This window comes from Pelophylax lessonae (genome assembly GCF_965119305.1).
Source record: "Pelophylax lessonae genome assembly, chromosome: 7".
Lineage (NCBI taxonomy): Eukaryota > Metazoa > Chordata > Amphibia > Anura > Ranidae > Pelophylax > Pelophylax lessonae.
The window spans coordinates 227,145,898-227,171,405 of NC_138774.1; the positions used below are offsets into that span (position 1 = coordinate 227,145,898).

Sequence of the window (25,508 nt, forward strand, 5' to 3'; positions counted from 1 at the left end):
AGGGTGCTGTACATCCCTTCCTGAGAACATCACAGCACTGTGCCTCAGTACTCCCCTTAGAAGCCATCACCCCTGATGCAAGCAGTGGGAGGAGTTACAGTGGGGAACGAAAGTTTGGGCACCCCAGGTAAAATTTTGTATTAATGTGCATAAAGAAGCCAAGGAAAGATGGAAAAATCTCCAAAAAGGCATCAAATTACAGATTCGACATTCTTATAATATGTCAGCAAAAGTTAGATTTTATTTCCATCATTTACACTTTCAAAATTACAGAAAAAAAAAAAAGGTTTGGGCACCCTGCAGAGTTAATATCTGAAAACGCTTTGCTATCTTCTTATAGCCTTCTCCAGCTTTGTGAGCGTCAACTATTTTCAGTTTCAGTTTTCTAGACAACTGCTTAGAAGATCCCATGGTGCGGATTGTTGGGGCAAGGTCAGATGAGACTGGGCATTTAAAACCTTTGAGATTGACATCACCTGGTCTTCCCAGACGATGATTGGGAACAATCCATGACACTGGCAGGTCTCAGCCTTGCAAAGGGGGCAGTGCATGCTATAAATTCTGCAGGGTGCCCAAACTTTTGCAGACGCCATTTTTTTGTTTTCTGTAATTTTGAAAGTGTCAATGATGAAAATAAAATCTAACTTTTGTTGACATATTATAAGAATGTCTAATCTGTAATTTGATGCCTTTTGGAGATTTTCCATCTTTCCTTAGCTTCTTTATGCACATTAATACAAATTTTTACCTGGGGTGCCCAAACCTTCGATCACCACTGTATGCAAATATCAAAATGCCTTGATGGGTGGGTGTCAGTCTGGAGGAATGGGTGTTCCTAGGCGTGCAAAACACTCACATGTGATGCTGAGACTCCATGATTGAAAGAACTGAAATGCAATGAATGGAAGGGGAGGGCAAGAGACAGTCAGGCTGGGGAGGAAAGAGCAGCAGCACACTGCTCAGGTCAACCCTCTGCTCTCTCCTGCTGCTAGCATGCTCCTGGTCAGCACATCGGCATGCAAGACACCTGATTGGCTCCCAGTCCTGCCCCTCCCTCTCCCACTCTAAATCCTGGATGTTCTCCAGCCAGGAAATAAGATGGGCTCTGAGTGCACAGCTTTTAATACACATTGTGAGAAGCTCACAGTGTGCAGTGAAATCAAAGTAAGCCATTTCAGTCCAGGAGAGGAGCTGAACTGTGCAAGGGGAGGCGGGAGGGAGGATTTAAAGTACAATATTGGGGTGAATACAGACATAGGAAAGCGGGGTCTGAAGGTTTCTTACCCTTGATGGCGCTGATGAGAGCGTTCCCATCCTTGATGACGTCTTTGATGAATTTGTTGGTCCTCTCCAGCTCCTGCTCATACCCCTTCAGGCTCTCTCTGAAGACCGGACTGTCCAGGTAGCAGTCGCTGAACTCCAGAGGTGGGTGGCCCATGGTTAGTCCTGGAGGAGGAAGACACAACTGTTACTGCACCGTCCCCCCAGCATTGACATCTACAGACCAATCCTGATCTATTATATCGACTGAAGGGGGCGCTGTGCTGTAATAACCATTGATTAATGCACGGTGTCCTAATGATCCCCTTTATTGGTTATCCTAAAGTGATATCCACCCCCTCATTTTTTAAGACTTCCAGCACCTAAAGTGGTATTAAACCCAAAACTGAACACGTCATTTATTTTAGCTTACCGCCGTTAGATGTGGCGGCTGCATTTATTTTTTTTTTTTTTATAGGCTTATACAGTAGACAGTATCACACCTCCTGTATAAGAACCCCCCCCCCCCCCCCCCCACACACACACACACACACACACACACACACACACACTGAAGAAGCACATGAGGCACAGCAGAAAAAAGCACTGTCAGTCTGGGGGTGGAGTAGAGTGTTAGATGTACTAGCAGATTTGGATACACTAACAAAATTGAAGCCGAAATCCAGCGAATACTTTATATACTAAACCAATTTTTTTCCTTTTGGGATAAAGGTTTTCCATAGTTAAATAAAAGCTGATCATTGTAAGCACCCCTCCCAGCGGTAAATGGTTTGTCTAAACCAGGGGTGGGGAACCTTTTTTCTGCCCGAGGGCCATTTGGGTATTTTTAAAATCATTCGGGGGCAGTACAAAATTATCAACTTAAAAATGTGCCTGCTATATTTGGTCAAACATTTAATTAACTCACCCCTAATGTGATGGATGCAGAATGATTAGTGCCCCCCATCAATGCAGCGTGATTAGCGCCCTCCATCAATGCAGAGTGATTAGCACCCCCCATCAATGCAGAGTGATTAGTGCCCCAATCAATGCAGAGTGATTAGTGCCCCAATCAATGCAGAGTGACTAGTGCCCCAATCAATGCAGAGTGATTAGTGCCCCAATCAATGCAGAGTGATAAATGCCCCCCATCAATGCAGTGTGATTAGCGCCCCCATCAATGCAGAGTGATTAGTGCCCCCATCAATGCAGAGTGATTAGTGCCCCAATCAATGCAGAGTGATTAGTGCCCCAATCAATGCAGAGTGATTAGTGCCCCCCCATCAATGCAGAGTGATTAGTGCCCCCCCATCAATGCAGAGTGATTAGTGCCCCCCCATCAATGCAGAGTGATTAGTGCCCCCATCAATGCAGTGTGATTAGTGCCCCCATCAATGCAGAGAGATTAGTGCCCCCATCAATGCAGAGTGATTAGTGCCCCAATCAATGCAGAGCGCATGGGGATTAGAGCGCCTCCCGATTACACACAGAGCAGGGTTCTTCTACTTACCCGGCGCGGAGCGCTCTCATACGAAGTCACGCCTCCTGGACCGACTCCTATGATAGACGTCACCACTGTGCTGTCTATCATAGGTAGGAGCCGTGACTTTGTATGACAGCGGCCGCGCCGGGTAAGCAGAGGAACCCGCTCTGTGTGAAATCAGGAGGCACTCCCCCTCCGGAGGCAGCCCAATGGCAGGGACGGATCAGATGGCTTCGGGAGCCGCATACGGCCCGCAGGTTCCCCATCCCTGGTCTAAACCCTGTAACTGCCAGAGAGCTTGGTCTTTTAAAAAACAACAGCCTAACTGGCTGGATCATTACCAGATGAAAATAAAGGAAAGAAAGCTCAAAAAACAAAACTAATGCAGCCATCACATCTAAGAATTGGTAAGCTGCAATATAATAAAATGTGTGATTTTGGTTTTAGGGCCCTTTCGCACGAACGGATCGATCAGGTCTGTCTGTATGTTTTTTACAGGCGGTCTCGATCGGGCCACCCATTCCCCTCTATGTGGAGGGCGGATGTCAGCGGACATGTGTCTGGCATTGAATCCGACAAGAGTGTACCTTGCGGCAACCAACTAGTTTAGGAAATTAGCCTTACTGTTTGTCCTTACAGATGACCCTTGCAAGGGGTTGGTTGAGTCTTCTGCAACCATTTCCAGATGGACAAGACAGACGGTGGTGCAGGTCTATCCCATCAAGGGTCAGGTTTCTCCTTTCCCTGTTAAGGCACTTTCTAGGCGCATGCTTAATGCCTCTTGGGCCTTCCGCCATCAGGCGTCAGTGACGCAGGTTTGCAAGGCGGCCACCTCGTCATCTGTGCACACTTTCACAAAACGTTATAAAGTGGATGTGCTGACATCTGCGGATGCTGCTTTTGGCCGCAAGGTTTTGCAGGCTGCAGTTTGAGAGGAGCTGGTCCTCTCTGAGGGTGTGTCGTTTTCAGGTGAGCTCCAGTTGTTCCTGGTTGAGCTCCATGTTACCTGGTTGGAAAGTTAAAAGCGGAATTCCGGCCTCGGAAACTATTTTTCACTAAAAATACTCCCGGGACAGTCAGGGCTAGTACATTTCATAATGGATAGCCTCTGTACTGTCCCGGGTCGCACTTACCTTTTAGAAAAAATACTTACCTTGAAAATTTCTTCTCCAGCGCTGCCATCTCAGGTGTGGGCAGCTGAAGCCAGCGCGTCCTCTTCTGCGTCCTCTTCGGTCCCACAATGCGCCTTCTCTGGCCCCGCTCGTCACTTCCGGGGCAGGCGCGTCATCCCTGCACAGCTTCTGAGCATGCAGGGAATGACGCGCCTGTGCCGGAACTGACGTGCGGGGCCGGTGCAGGCACATTGAATCCTGGGAGCAATGCTTTTCATTGATGGACACAGCACCTACCCCTCTATTAAGTTGGTTTATTTTTCTTCTGACCCTGCTTGCAACAAAACTGAATGCCTAGAACAGAGTGTAGGAGTATACAGTAACCCCTGGGACTGCCCCATAGGTGTGGTAAAGCTTTTTCCTGTCTAGTGTTCTACTCCTGTAGGGGGCAGCATAACCCAATGGTTAAGAAGATTCTGGAGCTGTGTCCGTCAATGAACATCAGAGAAAAGGATTTTACAGCAAGACAAAAATCCAATCTTTTTACTTTCTGCTAAACACATCCAATAAAAAAAATGTAAAACGCTGAATTTTGTTTTCCATCAATTTAGACCAATATGCATTAAGCTACATGTTTTTAATAAAAAAAAATCTGCATCTTGTCCCCTTGCAGAACAGCGATCTGCCTTGTTTTTACATAGGGGGGTGATCGCGGGTGGCCGGCGGACATCCTCCGGCGGTGCGATGGCACCATCTAGTGGCTACCGAATGAAACGATGTACAGGTACGTCGTTTCGTGCAATAGCATCACTTTGCTGCAGTTTATATGCAGCGTCCAGTCTGCAAGTGGTAAACTGGTAATTGTGCAGTTATGCAACGCTGTACCCATTTATATCATTTTTTTTTTCATACAAATAGGGCTTTCTTTTGGTGGTATTTGATTACCACTGGGTGTTTTATTTTTTTATTATATAAAACAGACACTATCTGGGAAGGTTACTAACTGCCACTGACATCACCAGTGACACAAATACATTGATCAGTGTGAATACTATACACTGATACTGTACTAATGACACTGGCTGGGAAGGGGTTAACTGCATGCCTAACAATGTGTAATGCATGCTGCTTTTACTTTCTAATCTGGCTGTTTTTTTTTTTCTCTCTCTGCTTTTCTGGGAGAAGAAACAGCCTGATCGCTGTCCACAGTCGTTTGTAAACACAGAATTCTGCGTGTGTGATTGGACACAGCAGATCAGCCGATTTCAGCCAAAATCTTCAGCTGAAATCCGCTGCCAAACTCGTGCCGTGTCCATTCACACGCCTGCCTTTCCACTATGCGCAAGTGTGAATGGGGCCCAACTGTAGGTGGCGTCGTCCTCTTGGCAGAGCTGTGTAAATCTCAGGACTGGATGGACAGACATGCAAACCCAGAAGCAAGCTGGTGATATACAGGTACATTGTCTGGCCTGCCTGTGCTGCCCGCCTGCAGTAAATCTATTGTGGGCCGGGGGGAATGTAAAGCAGTATTAGGCCCCTTTCACACAGTGTGGATCTGTTTTGACAGACTCTGCTTGCTCAGCGGGGATCACTCTATTGATCTCCACTGAACAGATGGATGACAGGTCCCTCTCTGCTCACTGCAGAGTCGGACCTGTCAGAGTCCCGCTCTCCTCTATGGGAAGATTGGATAAAAATGGACCACCTGTCCGTTTTCACGCACTAAGGGCCTGCATAGAGAGTGCCTTAACAGGGAAGGGAGGAACCTGACCCTTGATGGAATAGACCTGCACCACCGTCTGTCTTGTCCATCTGGAAATGGTCGTGGCAGACACGACCAACCCCTTGCGAAGTCCATCCGTAAGGACAAACAGTAAGGCTGATTTCCTAAATGACTCGGTTGCCACAAGCTACACCCTGAGCGCTCCGAAACCACATCCAGAGAGTGCAAGGCAATCCCCCTAGGATGTTTAGACTTAGGACACAGGGAAGGCAACCCAATGTCTTAATTTAGATGGAAACCAGAAACAACCTTACGAAGGAAAGACTGACAAGGGAGAAACACCACTTGATCTCTGTGAGCCACCAAGTAAGGTGAACGACAAGACAATGCCACCAGCTTCGACACCCTGCGTGCAGAAGTAATAGCCACCAAGGAGGCCACCTTCTGGGACAATGTAAGCAGAGGAAGCTCGCAAATATTTTTGAAAGGCAGTTAAGAGAACCGACAGCACCAAATTGAGATCCCATGGAGGCAACGGAGAACAAACTGAGGGAGCCAAGTGGCAAACACCCTGAATAAAGGTGTGAACCAAAGGTTGGTAAAAGAAGACAGCCAAGGTCGAAAACCTGGCCCTTGACAATACCCAAGGCCAGGCGCTGCTCAACACCTCGGAGGAATGCCACAATCCCAGCCACTGAAAGGGAACGGGGATAACCCCCAAGATACTCATACCACGCAATATACGTCTTCTAGGCCCGATGGTAAATCTTCCTAGGAGATAGATTTTCTAGCCTTTAACAGCGTGGGAATCACTGATTCAGACAACCCCCTATCCTTCAGCACCTGGCTTTCAACAGCCAAGCCGTTAAAGCCAGTGACTGTAAAGCAGGATGGAAGACTGGCCCTTAGGGTAATAGATCTTCTCTGAGAGGAAGTATCCAAAGGGCATAGGCGACCGGCCATACCAGATCAGCATACCAAGACCGGCGAGGCCAGTCTGGAGCCACTAGGATGACCAGATTCCGTTCTGCCTCGGCAGAAGTTTTAGCAGGGGAAAGGTGTATATCAGATGATACTGGCCCCAAGGAGCCACCAGTGCGTCTGTGGCGTCGGCCAGAGGATCCCGAGACCTTGCCCTAATTCTATGTACCTTCCTGTTGAGACGAGAGGCCAACAGGTCCACCGCGGGAGTTCTCCACCGGAGAACCAGCTGAACCTTAGAATGCCGGCTACCTCCCGAGCCGCCAGGACACTTCTTGTGCCCCCTTGGTAATTGACATAGGCCACGGCCGTGGCATTGTCCCATTGAATCCTTACCGGGCACCCCTAAAGGCGATTTGTCCAGTGAGCCTGATAAATCTTGTAGTTCAAAGTTCCAGTATATTGATCGGTAGTCTTGACAGAGTCCAGACGCTTTGAGCACATTCGTGCCCAAAATGCCACCGCACCCGGACAGGCTGGTAACAGTCGAGACCACCGTCCAGTACAGGGGAAGGAAGGATTTGCCCTGTGGGGATGCCACTACCGCACAAATAGACTCCTTTCAGAACTTCTGTACCCGCACAAGGGGGTTCAAAGCCCTGAGGTCCAGGATTGGATGTACCTTGCCTTCCTTCCTGCGACTGGAAACCGGTTTGACTAGAAACCTTGAAAAACTTTTTGGAACGGGAACAATCACCCCTTGTAGTAAAAGTCTTGCACCAGCCCAAAGAGACCCCGCAGGCAGTCTGGGTTCAAACGCAGGTTGGACCAAAACTCGATCTTGTAGCCAGGCCGAACCAGCTCGTGACCCCCTTGTCTGCAGGTCTGGAAGAACCTGTTCTTGGCTTTCCAGACCAGGTCCTTTTGGAACCTCCAGAGGAAGTCCTGACAGACTTAGATCCTTTGTCTTAAGATCCTGAGAGATGAAAAGGCTGCATATGAGCCAAGAAAAAAAGGGCCCATGTCTGCCACGAGACTCCTTGCCCCTGGCAGCCTGTGGAAGTAGAATAGTACTCTTCCTCCCTGTAAGACCCTTAATGATATCACCCATTTCATGCGCCAAAGGACCACTGCTGTCACAGACAGCCTAGAAACTAAGGGAGCCGCATCCAGAGAGGCATCACAGACAAACTGCAACCCCTGGGTCAACTGGTCTGCCAGTTCAGCAAGGGCAGGTGGAAGCTGTTCCCACTCCAGATTCTGGTGCAAAAGCTTGCCCACACCGTTAAAAGTCTGGGACACCAATGCTATGGTGAACACAGTAAACATGTGGCGGACCAAAGTCTAGGCTCTCCTGTCAAGGGGGGTCTTTAAAAGCCAGAGACATCTCCACTGGATTAGAGTGGATTTATTCAACCTGGAACCTAAGAATCCACCACAGGTGGGACTGTCCACGTTTTTAACAGGGACTCTTCAAAGGGATATTGTCTAGCGAAACACTTAGGCACTGACCTATTGTGTTTTTCGGTCACTGTGTCAAATTAGGTGGAAAAAGGGAATACCTTTGCCGCTTTTTGAGGGGCTGCGGGTACCAAAGGGGACTGGCGCCTCTGACGCAACAGCAGCTGCATCCTCTATTTTTAAAGTTGCCTGTATCGATACAATCAGTGCATCCACCAGCGCCGTGTCATGCGTGGCTGCAGTAGAAGAGGAATCATCCTCACTAACAGAGCACTTGAAGTGCGTGGACGCAGATCCAGTAGGGTCGCTACATACTAGGCTCACCCTGAAACATAACAATTAAGGGAGACCACCGACTGCGATCCCACAAGGAGACGACGACCAAGGGTCAACAAATGGAACACCTATGAGACCTCGCAAAAGACAAGGGGGGTCACCTTAAATGCCCACCATAGAGGGCATAATAGAACATAGCCCCCCTCAAAAGGTGGGCTGCCCGCCGAGACGCAGACACGCATTCACACAATAATGGCAGCAAGACTGTCACAAGCGCCCCCACGACGACACCCAGTTCAAGGGAGGTGCCAAGCTGACCATATGGTCCAGCAGGCCGCAAACCACGGCCTAAATTTTTGTGGGGGCCCAGCTGCAAATTGCATGGATCCTCAGTCCAGCAGATGCCCAAGGGTTCACCCACAGTGACTGTTTAGAGGGGCTGGGGGTCCGACAGTCCAAGGGAGGGGCCCACATCCACCCCAAAAGACCACCAGGGGAGAGGGGGGACACTATTTACCACAACATGGAACCGGGTGGGCACCGCTCCAGGCAGACCACCGCACCATCCGAATGCACCCTCGCGAGATGTTTAACTTGCAGGACAGCCTTTGTCCAGTGGGACTATGTCGCGGCCGACCTAGCATGGAGCTGAGGCCTGCGCGCGCTCCCTGGCCAGAGTGGGGAGACCTTAGGGATCTAGACCAGTGATGGCGAACTTTGGCACCCCAGATGTTTTGGAACTACATTTTCCATGATGCTCATGCACTCTACAGGGTAGTTAAGCATCATGGGAACTGTAGTTCCAAAACATCTGGGGTGCCAAGGTTCGCCCTCACTGATCTAGACTATCCAGTCTGTTGCCCAGTCCAGCAGTTGATTGCAGTTCTAACAGGAACAGAAAATAATAAAAGAAGAAAAAAAAAAAAAAAGGACCAGAGATCCCAGCAAGGAACTGGGTCCTTACTCCTGACTAGGCAGAAAAAAAACTGAATGCCTATTGGAGGAAGTGGGAGTATATACCCTGGGAGTGCCCCATAGGTGTGGTAAAGCTTTTTCCTGCCTAGTGTCCTACTCCTGTAGGGGGCAGCAAACCCAATAGTTAAGAAGATTCTGGAGCTGTGTCCGTCGATGAATGAAAGAGAAATGTTTTTTGTTTTTTTTTTTTCAAAGTTGTCGCTCTTTTTTTGTTTATAGCGCAAGCGGTGATCAAAATACCACCAAAAGAAAGCTCTATTTGTGGGGAAAAAAAATGATATAAATTTCATTTGGGTACAGTGTTGCATGACCACGCAATTGTCAGTACCACAGTGCCGTATCGCAAAAAATGGCCTGGTCATTAAGGGGGTAAAACCTTCTGGTCCAGAAGTGGTTAAAGTAGCGCAATGCTGAATAGCAAAAAATACCCTGGTCATGAAAGGGGTAAATTCTTCTGGAGGGGAAGTGGTTAAAGTGCACACTTTCTGTCTAATAAGGTGATGATGGTACAATGAAAATACTGACTGGAGGAAAGTCAGACACTGATCTCTATCCTGATGGTAACAAAGTGACACCGACCAAATGTGACACCCACAGCACGGCATGTAAACAAGGATGACATGTGCTACTGAGAATAAAACAATATTTGTTGGATTTATTTGCACATCCTGAGGCACAGGAAACCCGGGATAGAAATAAATCCTCCGGATCGTACATTATGGAAGGGCTCTACAGAGGTAGGTGTAAACCTGAGCACTAAAATCCCATATAGGCTTTAACATGGTAATAATGTTTGTAAGGTCATTTCATCAAATAATTCCTGGTGATCCTGCCATATCAGTCCTTGTTCAGGCACTTCCTGTTATAGGGTGACAACGCTCTGTCCCTGACTCCCAATTGTGCTTCTGCGTTGTCACCCCACCAGACTTGGGCATTAAGGCTACAAATGCAGGTTTCAAAACGTATCCCACAGACACGGCCCACTGTCGTCACCGTCAGGAAACCCGCCCTGAGAAACGTCATGCAGCCATCTCTGGAGTGCATGGAGATGAGAAATGGCTGTATAGAGAATGCAGGAGATCAGCAGGACTAAGGGCCGCTTCACACTGGAATGCATGTGTTCCAGTTTTCACACAACCTTCATTTTACCAGGCTGCCAAAACGCACATGAATGCAGAATACGTGGTGCAAGTGCTACAGATCACCCACATTTAATATTTCCTACAGATCACCCACATTTAATATTTCCTACAGATCACCCACATTTAATATTTCCTACAGATCACCCACATTTAATATTTCCTATTTCCTACTGATCTCCCACATTTTATAGGGGAACTCCCTACTGATCACCCACATTTTATAGGGGAACTCACTACTGATCACCCACATTTTATAGGGGAACTCACTACTGATCTCCCACATTTTATAGGGGAACTCCCTACTGATCACCCACATTTTATAGAGGAACTCCCTACTGATCACCCACATTTTATAGGGGAACTCACTACTGATCACCCACATTTTATAGGGGAACTCACTACTGATCACCCACATTTTATAGGGGAACTCACTACTGATCTCCCACATTTTATAGGGGAACTCCCTACTGATCACCCACATTTTATAGAGGAACTCCCTACTGATCACCCACATTTTATAGGGGAACTCCCTACTGATCACCCACATTTTATAGGGGAACTCACTACTGATCTCCCACATTTTATAGGGGATCTCACTACTAATCAGCCACATTTTATAGGGGAACTCACTACTGATCACCCACATTTTATAGGGGAACTCACTACTGATCACCCACATTTTATAGGGGAACTCACTACTGATCTCCCACATTTTATAGGGGATCTCACTACTAATCAGCCACATTTTATAGGGGAACTCACTACTAATCACCCACATTTTATAGGGGAACTCCCTACTGATCACCCACATTTTATAGGGGAACTCCCTACTGATCACCCACATTTTATAGGGGAACTCCCTACTGATCACCCACATTTTATAGGGGAACTCACTACTGATCACCCACATTTTATAGGGGAACTCACTACTAATCAGCCACATTTTATAGGGGAACTCACTACTGATCTCCCACATTTTATAGGGGAACTCCCTACTGATCACCCACATTTTATAGAGGAACTCCCTACTGATCACCCACATTTTATAGGGGAACTCCCTACTGATCACCCACATTTTATAGGGGAACTCCCTACTAATCACCCACATTTTATAGGGGAACTCACTACTAATCACCCACATTTTATAGGGGAACTCCCTACTGATCACCCACATTTTATAGGGGAACTCCCTACTGATCACCCACATTTTATAGGGGAACTCCCTACTGATCACCCACATTTTATAGGGGAACTCCCTACTGATCACCCACATTTTATAGGGGAACTCCCTACTGATCACCCACATTTTATAGGGGAACTCCCTACTGATCACCCACATTTTATAGGGGAACTCCCTACTGATCACCCACATTTTATAGGGGAACTCACTACTGATCACCCACATTTTATAGGGGAACTCACTACTGATCACCCACATTTTATAGGGGAACTCACTACTGATCACCCACATTTTATAGGGGAACTCACTACTGATCACCCACATTTTATAGGGGAACTCACTACTGATCACCCACATTTTATAGGGGAACTCACTACTAATCACCCACATTTTATAGGGGAACTCACTACTAATCACCCACATTTTATAGGGGAACTCACTACTAATCACCCACATTTTATAGGGGAACCCACTACTGATCACCCACATTTTATAGGGGAACCCACTACTGATCACCCACATTTTATAGGGGAACTCACTACTGATCACCCACATTTTATAGGGGAACTCACTACTGATCACCCACATTTTATAGGGGAACTCACTACTGATCACCCACATTTTAAAGGGGTACTCAAAACTAATCACCAACATTTAAAGGGGAACTCACTACTGATCACTGACATATAAGGGGCACTCACTTTTAATCAAAACAAATAAAGGGGAACTCACTACTGATCACCCTCATTTGAAGGAGCAATCACTACTGATCACCAATATTTAAAGGAGAACTCATTGATCACCAATATTTAGAAGGAGAACTCACTACTGATCAGCAACATTTAAAATGTAAATAAGATAAAGTGAGTTATAAAAAACATCAAAAATACTGTCTAAAAAAAAAAAAATAATAATAATTTACAAATATTATTTGTTATTCAAACTATCACATCTGTAAAAACTGCCCCGCAGCTGCACATACACAAAGGGGCAGGGATGATAGTGACATCACTGACCTAATATAGCCACGTTGCCATATTGGGTGAATGATATCCATGAGCATCCCCGCCCCTTTGTGTACATGCCGGGCCCGGAAATCTCCCACCCGCAGCTGATTGGCTCGGTACGCCTGGTTCCTTCTGGACCAAACCCAAGCTCATCCACAATTAAAACCCCAGCCGGTTTCATACTTTGTTGCCTGTATCCTGATGGGGAGGTTCCCCTTCACTTCCTGTCCTGCAAGTGGAACAGGAAATGGGAACAAATGTCTAGTGAGGGGAATCGGATTCTCAGACAGGACTCATTTACACCTATCAGACCAAAGCAGGCCCAAGGCAAGGATATGTGTCCCGGGCACACCAGTGCCCTGCGTTCGTGTGTACTGAGGAATACCACAGCGCACAAAACGCATCACAAAGCTCTTCTTTGCATAGATTTTAACAGAAGTGAAATATAGGGGAAAAAACGGATGCATTGTAACAAAGCATGGTGCGGTCTCCTGGTGGTGTGGACAAACCTGAAAAGGTGTCCCCATTGGAGGATTTCTTCTCTCTTCCTGCTCTGGGGACACCTGTAAGGTTTTGGATTTTGTCTCATTTTCTATTTTGGGGACAACGTTCCCAAGGACAGGACAGGAGGGTGAATTCCCCAATGAGGATACAGACAGCAGTAAATACTGGTCAGAGGGTCTAACCCCTCACCCCTCTGATCATAGCTTTTATAAAAGGCTGTGCCTATACATTTGTGTGACCTGGAGGGGTTATTGAGGTCAGGGGGTCACCTGTCATGAGGAGGAGTCCTGCACATAAAGTGACACATGGGAGGGGTGACATATAGGATCCCTGAGGACAGGAAATGCCCGTAGATCAATGGAGCGAAGCACAGCTTCAGGGATATACTGTGTACTGCAATCCCTGGAAGGGGCTCTTCATTATATCCAATGAGGATGCTGGATCCCAACGACTTCACACAAGGATGCAGTAGCCATAGCAACCGGACTGCACACAATCAGGATACAGTATCCCATAGAAACCATACTTCCCTTAGCAACCATATGTCACATACTAGTCATGCAGTATCCTATGGCAACCAGACCACACAATAACGATGCAGTAGCCAGAGCAACCAGACTTCATACAATAGGGATGCAGTATCCCATAGCAACTGTTCTCATCCAATTAGAATACAATATCCCTTAGCAACCTGACTTCAAGCAACAGGGATGCAGTATTCCATAGCAACCATACTTTACATACTAAGGATGCAGTATCCTATAGTGACCAGACCTCATACAATGATGCAGTAGCCATAGCAACCAGACTTCAAATACTAAGGAAGGAGTATCTCATAGCAACTAGTCTTCATATAATAAGGATACAGCATTCATATTTCCAATAACAAGTATGCAATATCCCTTAGCAACCACATTCCCAAAATAAGGATATAGTATCCCTTAGCAACAGCATTTCCCATAATAAAGATACAGTATCCCTTAGAAACCACCATTTCCCATAATAAGGATACAGTATCCCTTAGAAACCACCATTTCCCATAATAAAGATGTAGTATCCTATGAAAACCACATTCTTATAATAAATATGCAGTATCCTATGGCAACCTATTTCCCATAATAAGGATCCTATGGCAACCAGACTTCCCACAATACGCACACTTCCCAGCATCCCATATCAATAAGATTCCACAGACTAAGGATGCCGTATCCCATGGCAACCAAACCCCCATTAAGCATACAGCATCCCATAGCAAGCATCTCTCAGCCAATCATTGTGCAGTATTGTATGGATGGATGGTCGGTGCGGTGTGGAGAGGCCTCTCCTCCTCCTCGGTGTATGAATGAGATGATCCCGGTGTCCTCCATACATCACCCTCCTCCCCGCCCCCTCCGTTCTCCCCGGTGCTGTACCTGTCCTCCCGGGGCTCGGTGTTGTCTCTCTCTCAGGCGGTGATGATAAGCGCAGATCCCCCCTCCACCATCCTCCTCCTTCTTCTCCTTCTCCTCTGACACATCTCCCTCCAACCTTCCTTCTCCGATCCTTCCAGGAACATGCCCCTCCCCGGACCCGCCTTCTCTCCGCCCTTTATCTCCTCTTAAAGAGACACAACAAAGACAGGAAGAGACTTCCTGAATCTGTCATCACCCCGACCACAACATCCGGGGACACTTCACTTCCTACATCCGGGGACACTTCACTTCCTACATCCGGGGACACAACACTCTACATTGAGGGTCACCCCCCTCACATCCTCCCCACTGACCACCCCCCCCCCCTTTCACTCTCTGGTTCTTCCTTCTTTCTTATTGTCCATCCATCTGTCTTTTCCTTCTTTGCCTCCTATTATCTGTATATTTATTACCCCCCCCCCTCACTATCTCTATTCCCCACTCTCTTTCTCCCTTTCATTCCTCTCTCTTCCATTTCACCTCGTCTTATGCCTCCCCCTCGCCTTTTTCCTTTTGTCCCCCCACCCCACCCCAACACTCTTGATCTCTTCCTCCCCCCTGCCCCCCGAACCCTCTCACCGTGTTGCCCCCATATTTCCCCCCCCCCCTCTCTGCCCTCCCCCCTGCTCTCTCTTCTGTCACCAAGAAAAGTCCAAAATCTATCACCAAAAAAGGGACCAACATCTGTCACCAAGAGGGGACCAACATCTGTCACCAAGAGAGAGTCAACATCTGTCACCAAGAGAGAGTCAACATCTGTCACCAAGAGGGGACCAACATCTGTCACCAAAAGGAGACCAACATCTGTCACCAAAAGGAGACCAACATCTGTCACCATGAGGAGACCAACATCTGTCACCAAAAGGGGACCAACATCTGTCACCAAAAGGGGACCAACATCTGTCATTAGGAGAGGACCGACATCTTTCAACAAGAGAGGACCAATATCTGTCACCAAGAGAGGACCAACATCTATCACCATCTATCACTAAGAGGGGACCAACATCTTTAAACAAGAGGGGACCAACATCTGTAACTAGGAGGGGGACCAACATCTGTCCCCAAGACCAACATCTGTCACCATCTATCACTAAGAGGGGACCAACATCAGTCACCAAGAGGGGACATACATCTGTCACCAAGAGGGGACCAACATCTGTCACAAAGAAGAGATCAACATCTGTCATCAAGAGGGGACCAACATCTGTCACCAAGAGAGGACCAACATCTTTAAACAAGAGGGGACCAACATCTGTCACCAAGAGAGGACCAACATCTATCACCAAGAGGGGACCAACATCTGTAACTAAGAGGGGGACCAACATCTGTCACCAAGAGAAGACCAACATCTGTCACCATCTATCACTAAGAGGGGACCAACATCTGTAACTAAGAGGGGACATACATCTGTCCCCAAGAGGGGACCAACATCTGTCACCAAGAGGGGACCAACATCTGTCACCAAGAGGGGACCAACATCTGTCACCAAGAGAGGATTAACATCTGTCACCAAAAGCAGACCAACATCTGTCACCAAGAGGGGTCAAACATATGTCACCAAGAGAGGACCAACATATGTCACCAAGAGGGGACCAACATCTGTCACCAAGAGGGGACCAACATCTGTCACCAAATGGGGACCAACATCTGTCACCAAGAGAGGACCAACATCTTTCAACAAGAGGGGACCAACATCTGTCACCAAGAGAGAGTCAACATCTGTCACCAAGAGGGGACCAACATCTGTCACCAAAAGGGGACCAACATCTGTCACCAAAAGGAGACCAACATCTGTCACCAAGAGAGGACCAACATCTGTCACCAAGAGAGGACCAACATCTGTCACCAAGAGAGGACCAACATCTGTCACCATGAGGAGACCAACATCTGTCACCAAAAGGGGACCAACATCTGTCACCAAAAGGGGACCAACATCTGTCACCAAGAGGGGACCAACATCTGTCACTAGGAGAGGACCGACATCTTTCAACAAGAGAGGACCAATATCTGTCACCAAGAGAGGACCAACATCTATCACCAAGAGGGGACCAACATCTGTAACTACTAAGAGGGGATCAAAATTTATCACCAAAAGGGGACCATCACCAAGAGGGGACCAACATCTGTCACCAAAAGAGGACCAACATCTGTCCCCAAAAGAGGACCAACATCTGTCACCAAAAGGGGACCAACATCTGTCACCAAAAGGGGACCAACATCTGTCACCAAGAAGAGGACCAACATATGTCACCAAGAAGAGATCAACATATGTCACCAAGAGAGGACCAACATCTGTCACCAGGAGAGGACCAACATCTTTCAACAAGAGGGGACCAACATGTGTCACCAACACAGGACCAACATCTGTCACCAAGAGGGGACCACCATCTGTCACCAAGAGAGCACCAACATCTGTCACCAAGAGAGGAACAACATATGTCACCAAAAGCAGAACAACATATGTCACCAAAAGCAGAACAACATCTGTCACCAAGAGGGGACAAACATCTGTCACCAAAAGGGGACCAACATCTGTCACCAAGAGAAGACCAACATATGTCACTAATAGAGGACCAACATCTTTCAACAAGAGGGGACCAACATCTGTCACCAAGAGAGGACCAACATCTGTCACCAAGAGATGAACAACATCGGTCACCAAGAGATGAACAACATCGGTCACCAAGAGGACCAACATCTGTCACCGAGAGGACCAACATCTGTCACCGAGAGGACCAACATCTGTCACCAAAAGGGGACCAACATCTGTCACCAAGAGGTGTCAAACATCTCACCAAAAGGGGACCAACATCTGTAACTGCTAAGAGGGGACCAAAATCTATCACCAAAAGGGGACCATCACCAAGAGGTTACCAACATCTGTCACCAAAAGAGGACCAACATCTGTCCCCAAATGAGGACCAACATCTGTCACCAAGAGAGGACCAACATCTGGCACCAAGAGAGGACCAACATCTGTCACCAAGAGAGGACCAACATCTGGCACCAAGAGAGGACCAACATTTGTCACCAAAAGGTGTCAAACATCTGTCACCAAAAGGGGACCAACATCTGTCACCAAGAAAAGATCAACATATGTCACCAGAAGAGGACCAACATCTTTCAACAAGAGGGTACCAACATCTGTCACCAACAGAGGACCAATATCTGTCACCAACAGAGGATCAACATCTGTCACCAAGAGGGGATCAACATCTGTCACCAAGAGAGGGCCAGCATCTGTCACCAAAAGGGGACCAACATCTGTCATCAAGAGAGGGCCAGCATCTGTCACCAAGAGGGGACCAACATCTGTCACCAAGAGGGGACCAACATCTGTCACCAAGAGGGGACAAACATCTGTCACCAAAAGGGGACCAACATCTGTCACCAAGAGAAGACCAACATATGTCACTAAGAGGACCAACATCTTTCAACAAGAGGGGACCAACATCTGTCACCAAGAGAGGACCAACATCTGTCACCAAGAGAGGACCAACATCTATCACCAAGAGGGGACCAACATCTGTAACTACTAAGAGGGGACCAACATTTATCACCAAAAGGGGACCAACATCTGTCACCAAGAAGAGATCAACATCTGTAACTTAGAGGGGACCAAAATCTATCACCAAAATGGGACCATCACCAAGAGGGGACAAACATCTGTCACCAAGAGGGGACCAACATTTGTCACCAAGGGCGGACCAACATTTGTCACCAAGAGAGGGCCAACATCTGTCACCAAGAGGGGACCAACATCCGTCACCAAGAGGGGACCAACATCCGTCACCTAGAGGGGACCAACATCTTTCACCAAGAGGAGACCCTCATCTGTCACCAAGAGGAGACCCTCATCTGTCACCAAGAGGGGTCAAACATATGTCACCAAAAGGGGACCAACATCTGTCACTAAGAGTGGACCAAAATCTTTCACCAAAAGGGGACCAACATCTGTCACCAAGAGAGCATCAACATCTAAAATGGACCAACATCTGCCACCAAGAGGGGACCAACATCTGTCACCAAGAGAGGACCAACATCTGTCACCAAAAGTGGACCAACATCTGTCACCATGAGACCAACATCTGTCACCAAAAGGGGATCAACATCTGTCACCAAGAGGGGACCAACATCTGTCACCATGAGAGGACCGACATCTTTCAACAAGAGAGGACCAATATCTGTCACCAAAAGAGGACCAACATCTATCACCAAGAGGGGACCAACATCTGTAACTACTAAGAGGGGACCAAAATTTATCACCAAAAGGGGACCATCACCAAGAGCAGACCAACATCTGTCATCAAAAGAGGACCAACATCTGTTCCCAAAAGAGGACCAACATCTGTCACCAAGAGAGGACCACAATCTGTCACCAAAAGGGGACCAACATCTGTCACCAAAAGGGGACCAACATCTGTCAGCAAGAAGAGATCAACATATGTCACCAAGATGAAATATATAATGGTGTAGCGCTTGAAACGATAGGATGAACTGCACAGTCCATACATTAAAAATGTTCACATGTATCGAACGGTTGGAATAAATAAAATCCTTCCGAAAATGTGATCCCAGATGAAGATATCAAACAATCCAAGCTCCGAAAGCCCAGTGTAGAGAAACCACCACCAAAAGATGAGATTGGCCCCTTACCACAATACGATGATCCCCATTACAGGGATCGTATCCTGCCTGTGTATCGGATTAGAAGCCACAATCAGGTCCTACACCGGCTCCTTGTATCTTTCAAATCCGCTCCACTCGAAACACATTTGTATATAAAGAAAGGGGAACAACTCCCATAGTGAAGTATTGTCACTGACTTTTAATGAAAATAAAAAGTAAAGAGTTACAACTCACATTTACACTGAGACAAGACAGCGTGTATCTCGGGGCATTCCCGGGACTCGGTTTTCAACCAAGAAAATGGCCGCCGCGTCCCCTCGTTGGTCACATCGTGACGTGCCGCAGGCTCCTCCTACGTGTTTCGTCAGTAGATGACGTCCTCAGTGTAAATGTGAGTTGCCACTCTTTACTTTTTTATTTTCATTAAAAGTCAGTGACAATACTTCACTATTGGAGTTGTTCCCCTTTCTTTATATACACATGTGTTTCGAGTGGAGCGGATTTGAAAGATACAAGGAGCCGGTGTAGGACCTGTGTCAGGATCAGTGTCATTACGTGGGTCACCTGCTGGTGGCACTGTTTCTGGAACTGAGGGGCGCAGTTCCAGGGCCCACCAGCGGGTGTCTCCCAGCAGCTGGACTGTTCTTTTAATTAAGCTGCACCTGAGGACTGCTGAGGGAATATAAGCCCGCCCTTCACTGAGGCTCAGTGCTTCAGTATTTTCTCTGCTAGCCGTGTCCCTGTCTGATCCTGAAACCTGTATCCTGAATGCTGTATTCTGATCCTGTTCCCTGTACCCTGCTTCCTGTACCTGGCTCCCTGCTTTCCTTGTCTCCTGTCCCTGTCCTGTCCTGCTATTGTTTGCTCCATCCTTTTGTATATAGTTTGTTAGGTTCTATTGGGGTTTTGTACTGTTATCATTTATATTTTGTTTACTTGTTTATGGTCACTGGTGTTGGTATTGGAGTGTGTCATTTTGCTTAATAAACTTATTTACATCTTTATCCATCTTGGTCCTGATTCCTTGGTGCAGCCAACTGATCTGATCACCCTTGCTGGATGCCTGCATGTGGTATCCCTGACAACCTGATTGTGGCTTCTAATCCGATACACAGGCTAGATACGATCCCTGTAATGGGGATCATCGTATTGTGGTACGGGGCCAATCTCATCCTTTGGTGGTGGTTTCTCTACACTGGGCTTTCGGAGCTTGGATTGTTTGATATCTTCATCTGGGATCACATTTTCGGAAGGATTTTATTTATTCCAACCGTTCGATACATGTGAACATTTTTAATGTATGGACTGTGCAGTTCATCCTATCGTTTCAAGCGCTACACCATTATATATTTCATGTTATTTCTGTAATCTGGTGTTTCTGATTCAGAGTCAGGTGTTGGCAGCTGTATCAAGTTTTTAAACTTTCTCTATCATTTTAATCATTTTAATAATTGTATTTATTTGATTTTTAAGCGCAGCAATACCCCCATTTTCCCATATGTCACCAAGAGAGGACCAACATCTGTCACCAGGAGAGGACCAACATCTTTCAACAAGAGGGGACCAACATGTGTCACCAACACAGGACCAACATCTGTCACCAAGAGAGGATCAACATCTTTCAACAAGAGAGGACCAACATGTATCACCAAGAGGGGACCAACATCTGTAACTACTAAGAGGGGACCAAAATCTATCACCAAAAGGGGACCATCACCAAGAGGGGACCAACATCTGTCACCAAAAGAGGACCAACATCTGTCCCCAAAAGAGGACCACAATCTGTCACCAAAAGGGGACCAACATCTGTCACCAAAAGGGGACCAACATCTATCACCAAGAGGGCACAAACATCTGTCACCAAGAAGAGACCAACATCTGTCACACATAGAGAACCAGCATCTGTCACCAAAAGGGGACCAACATCTGTCACCAATAGAGGACTAGCATCTGTCACCAAGAGGAGACCAACTTGTAATGCTAAACTAAATTATACACCTCAGGAAGTACCACCATGGCTAACAGAAGATAGACTTAGAACTGAACTAGAGAAACTTAACATAAATAAATCACCGGTAATGGATGGCTTGCACCCGAGGGTTCTTAAAGAGCTCAGCCAGGTGATTGCCAGACCATCATTCTTGATCTTTAAGATAGTCTACTGACGGGTATGGTGCCAGCTGATTGGAATAAAGCCAACGTGGTACCAATATTCAAAAAAAGGGCCAAGATATATCCCGGGTAACTATAGGCCGGTCAGCCTAACATCAGTAGTCTGCAAGATTTTGGAGGGGATGTTAAGAGACCATATACAAGAATTTAGTAATGAAAATGGTATTATTAGTAGTAATCAGCATGGATTCATGAAAAATCATTCCTGTTTAATTTATTCATAAATGATCTAGAGGAGGGGATATCTAGTACAATCTCAGTATTTGCGGATGATACTAAACTAAGCATGCCAATATCTTCTATACAGGATGTGGAAACCTTACAAGTGGACCTAAACAAAATAATGGGGTGGGCAACTACATGGCAGATGAGGTTTAATGTTGAGAAATGTAAAGTAATGCACTTGGGTGCCAGAAACACGAAAGAAAGCTACTCACTGGGGGGATAAACCTGGAAAAGGATGGAAAAGGACCTGGACTGGATGGACAGATGTCTTTTTTCAACCTCACAAACTATGTAACCAACATCTGTTACCAAGAGGAGACCAACATCTATCACCAAGTGGGGACCAACATCCGTCACCAAGAGGGGACCAACATCTTTCACCAAGAGAAGATCCTCATCTGTTACCAAGAGGGGTCAAACATCTGTCACCAAGAGGGGTCAAACATCTGTCACCAAGAGAGGGTCAACATCTGTCACAAAGAGGGGGCCAACATCTGTCACCAAAAGGGGACCAACATATGTCAACAAAAGGGGACCAACATATGTCACCAAAAGGGGACCAACATCTGTCACCAAAAAGGGACCAACATCTGTCACTGAGAGGAGACCAACATCTGTCACCAAGAGAGGACCAACATCTGTCACCAAGAGAGGACCAACATCTGTCACCAAGAGAGGACCAACATCTATCACCAAGAGAGGACCAACCTCTATCACCAATAGAGGACCGACATCTGTCACCAAAAGTGGACCAACATCTGTCACCAAAAGGGACCAACATCTGTCACCAAGAGGGGACCAACATCTTTTACCAAGAGGGGACCAACATCTGTCACCAAGAGGGGACCAACATCGGTCACCAAGAGGGGACCAACATCTGTCACCAAGAGGGGACCAACATCTGTCACCAAGAGAGGACCAACATCTGTCACCAAGAGGGGACCAACATCTGTCACCAAGAGGGGACCAACATCTGTCACCAAGAGGGGACCAACATCTGTCACCAAAAGGGGGCCAGCATCTGTCACCAATAGAGGACCAGCATCTGTCACCAAGAGGAGACCAACATCTGTCACCAAGAGGAGACCAACATCTGTCACCAAGAAGAGACCAACATCTTTTAACAAGAGGGGACCAACATCTGTAACCAAGAGGGGACCAACGTCTGTAACCAAAAGAGGACCAACATCTGTCACCAAGAGAGGATCAACATCTATAACTAAGAGGGGACCAAAATCTATCACCAAAAGTGGACCATCACCAAGAGGGGAATCAACATCTGTCACCAAGAGGGGACCAACATCTGTCACCAAGAGAGGGTCAACATCTGTCACCAAGAGGGGGCCAACATCTGTCACCAAAAGGGGACCAACATCTGTCACCAAAAGGGGACCAACATCTGTCACCGAGAGGAGACCGATATCTGTCACCAAAAGTGGACCAACATCTATCACCAAAAGGGGACCATCACCAAGAGGGGACCAACATCTTTTACCAAGAGGGGACCAACATCTGTCACCAAGAGGGGATCGACATCTGTCACCAAGAGGGGATCGACATCTGTCACCAAGAGGGGATCGACATCTGTCACCAAGAGAGGGTCAACATCTGTCACCAAGAGGGGGCCAACATCTGTCGGCAAAAGGGGACCAACATCTGTCACCAAAAGGGGACCAACATCTGTCACTGAGAGGAGACCGACATCTGTCACCAAAAGTGGACCAACATCTATCACCAAAAGGGGACCATCACCAAGAGGGGACCAACATCTGTCACCAAGAGGGGACCAACATCGGTCACCAAGAGGGGGCCAACATCTGTCACCAAGAGGGGGCCAACATCTGTCACCAAAAGGGGACCAACATCTGTCACCAAGAGAACACCAACATCTGTCACCAAGAGAGGACCAACATCTGTCACCAAAAGGGGACCAACATCGGTCACCAAGAGGGGGCCAACATCTGTCACCAAGAGGGGACCAACATCTTTCACCAAAAGGGGACCAACATCTGTCACCAAGAGAACACCAACATCTGTCACCAAGAGAGGACCAACATCTGTCACCAAAAGGGACCAACATCTTTTAACAAGAGGGGACCAACATCTGTAACCAAGAGGGGACCAACGTCTGTAACCAAAAGAGGACCAACATCTGTCACCAAGAGAGGATCAACATCTATAACTAAGAGGGGACCAAAATCTATCACCAAAAGTGGACCATCACCAAGAGGGGAATCAACATCTGTCACCAAGAGGGGACCAACATCTGTCACCAAGAGAGGGTCAACATCTGTCACCAAGAGGGGGCCAACATCTGTCACCAAAAGGGGACCAACATCTGTCACCAAAAGGGGACCAACATCTGTCACAGAGAGGAGACCGATATCTGTCACCAAAAGTGGACCAACATCTATCACCAAAAGGGGACCATCACCAAGAGGGGACCAACATCTTTTACCAAGAGGGGACCAACATCTGTCACCAAGAGGGGATCGACATCTGTCACCAAGAGGGGACCAACATCTGTCACCAAGAGAGGGTCAACATCTGTCACCAAGAGGGGGCCAACATCTGTCACCAAAAGGGGACCAACATCTGTCACCAAAAGGGGACCAACATCTGTCACTGAGAGGAGACCGACATCTGTCACCAAAAGTGGACCAACATCTATCACCAAAAGGGGACCATCACCAAGAGGGGACCAACATCTGTCACCAAGAGGGGACCAACATCGGTCACCAAGAGGGGGCCAACATCTGTCACCAAGAGGGGGCCAACATCTGTCACCAAGAGGGGGCCAACATCTTTCACCAAAAGGGGACCAACATCTGTCACCAAGAGAACACCAACATCTGTCACCAAGAGAGGACCAACATCTGTCACCAAAAGGGACCAACATCTGTCACCAAGAGGGGACCAACATCTGTCACCAAAAGGGGACCAACATCTGTCACCAAAAGGGGACCAACATCTGTCACCAAGAGAGGGCCAACATCTTTCAACAAGAGAGGACCAATATCTGTCACCAAGAGGGGACCAACATCTGTCACCAAGAGAGGACCAAGGTCTATCACCAAGAGGGGACCAACATCTGTAACTAAGAGGGGACCAAAATCTATCACCAAAAGGGGACCATCACCAAGAGGAGACCAACATCTCTCACCAAGAGGGGACCAACATCTGTCACCAAGAGAGGATCAACATCTATAACTAAGAGGGGACCAAAATCTATCACCAAAAGTGGACCATCACCAAGAGGGAAATCGACATCTGTCACCAAGAGGGGACCAACATCTGTCACCAAGAGGGGACCAACATCTGTCACCAAGAGGGGGCCAACATCTGTCACCAAAAGGGGACCAACATCTGTCACCAAAAGGGGACCAACATCTGTCACCAAAAGGGGACCAACATCTGTCACCAAAAGTGGACCAACATCTGTCACCAAAAGTGGACCAACATCTATCACCAAAAGGGGACCATCACCAAGAGGGGACCAACATCTTTTACCAAGAGGGGACCAACATCTGTCACCAAGAGGGGATCGACATCTGTCACCAAGAGGGGATCGACATCTGTCACCAAGAGGGGATCGACATCTGTCACCAAGAGGGGACCGACATCTGTCACCAAGAGAGGGTCAACATCTGTCACCAAGAGGGGGCCAACATCTGTCACCAAAAGGGGACCAACATCTGTCACCAAAAGGGGACCAACATCTGTCACTGAGAGGAGACTGACATCTGTCACCAAAAGTGGACCAACATCTATCACCAAAAGGGGACCATCACCAAGAGGGGACCAACATCTGTCACCAAGAGGGGACCAACATCGGTCACCAAGAGGGGGCCAACATCGGTCACCAAGAGGGGGCCAACATCGGTCACCAAGAGGGGACCAACATCTTTCACCAAAAGGGGACCAACATCTGTCACCAAGAGAGGACCAACATCTGTCACCAAAAGGGACCAACATCTGTCACCAAGA

At 47.4% G+C, this 25,508-nt stretch overlaps 2 protein-coding genes across 3 annotated transcripts in view; one reads left to right on the plus strand and one right to left on the minus strand.

The window, feature by feature from the left end:
• The window catches only part of OPHN1 (oligophrenin 1), a 257,850-nt gene extending 256,407 nt beyond the window's left edge, over nucleotides 1-1,443 (minus strand). For both annotated transcript variants that reach the window (XM_082264515.1, XM_082264514.1), the window contains exon 1: nucleotides 1,285-1,443. In XM_082264515.1, the coding sequence (XP_082120641.1) occupies nucleotides 1,285-1,438 (154 nt within the window). In that variant the 5' untranslated portion in view covers nucleotides 1,439-1,443. The remainder of the gene's footprint in view (nucleotides 1-1,284) is intronic.
• LOC309560599 (ficolin-2-like) overlaps nucleotides 1-25,508 on the plus strand; it is a gene marked incomplete at its 3' end in the record, with an annotated part of 566,275 nt that overhangs the window by 318,523 nt on the left and 222,244 nt on the right. The gene's annotated exons all lie outside the window — the stretch shown is intronic.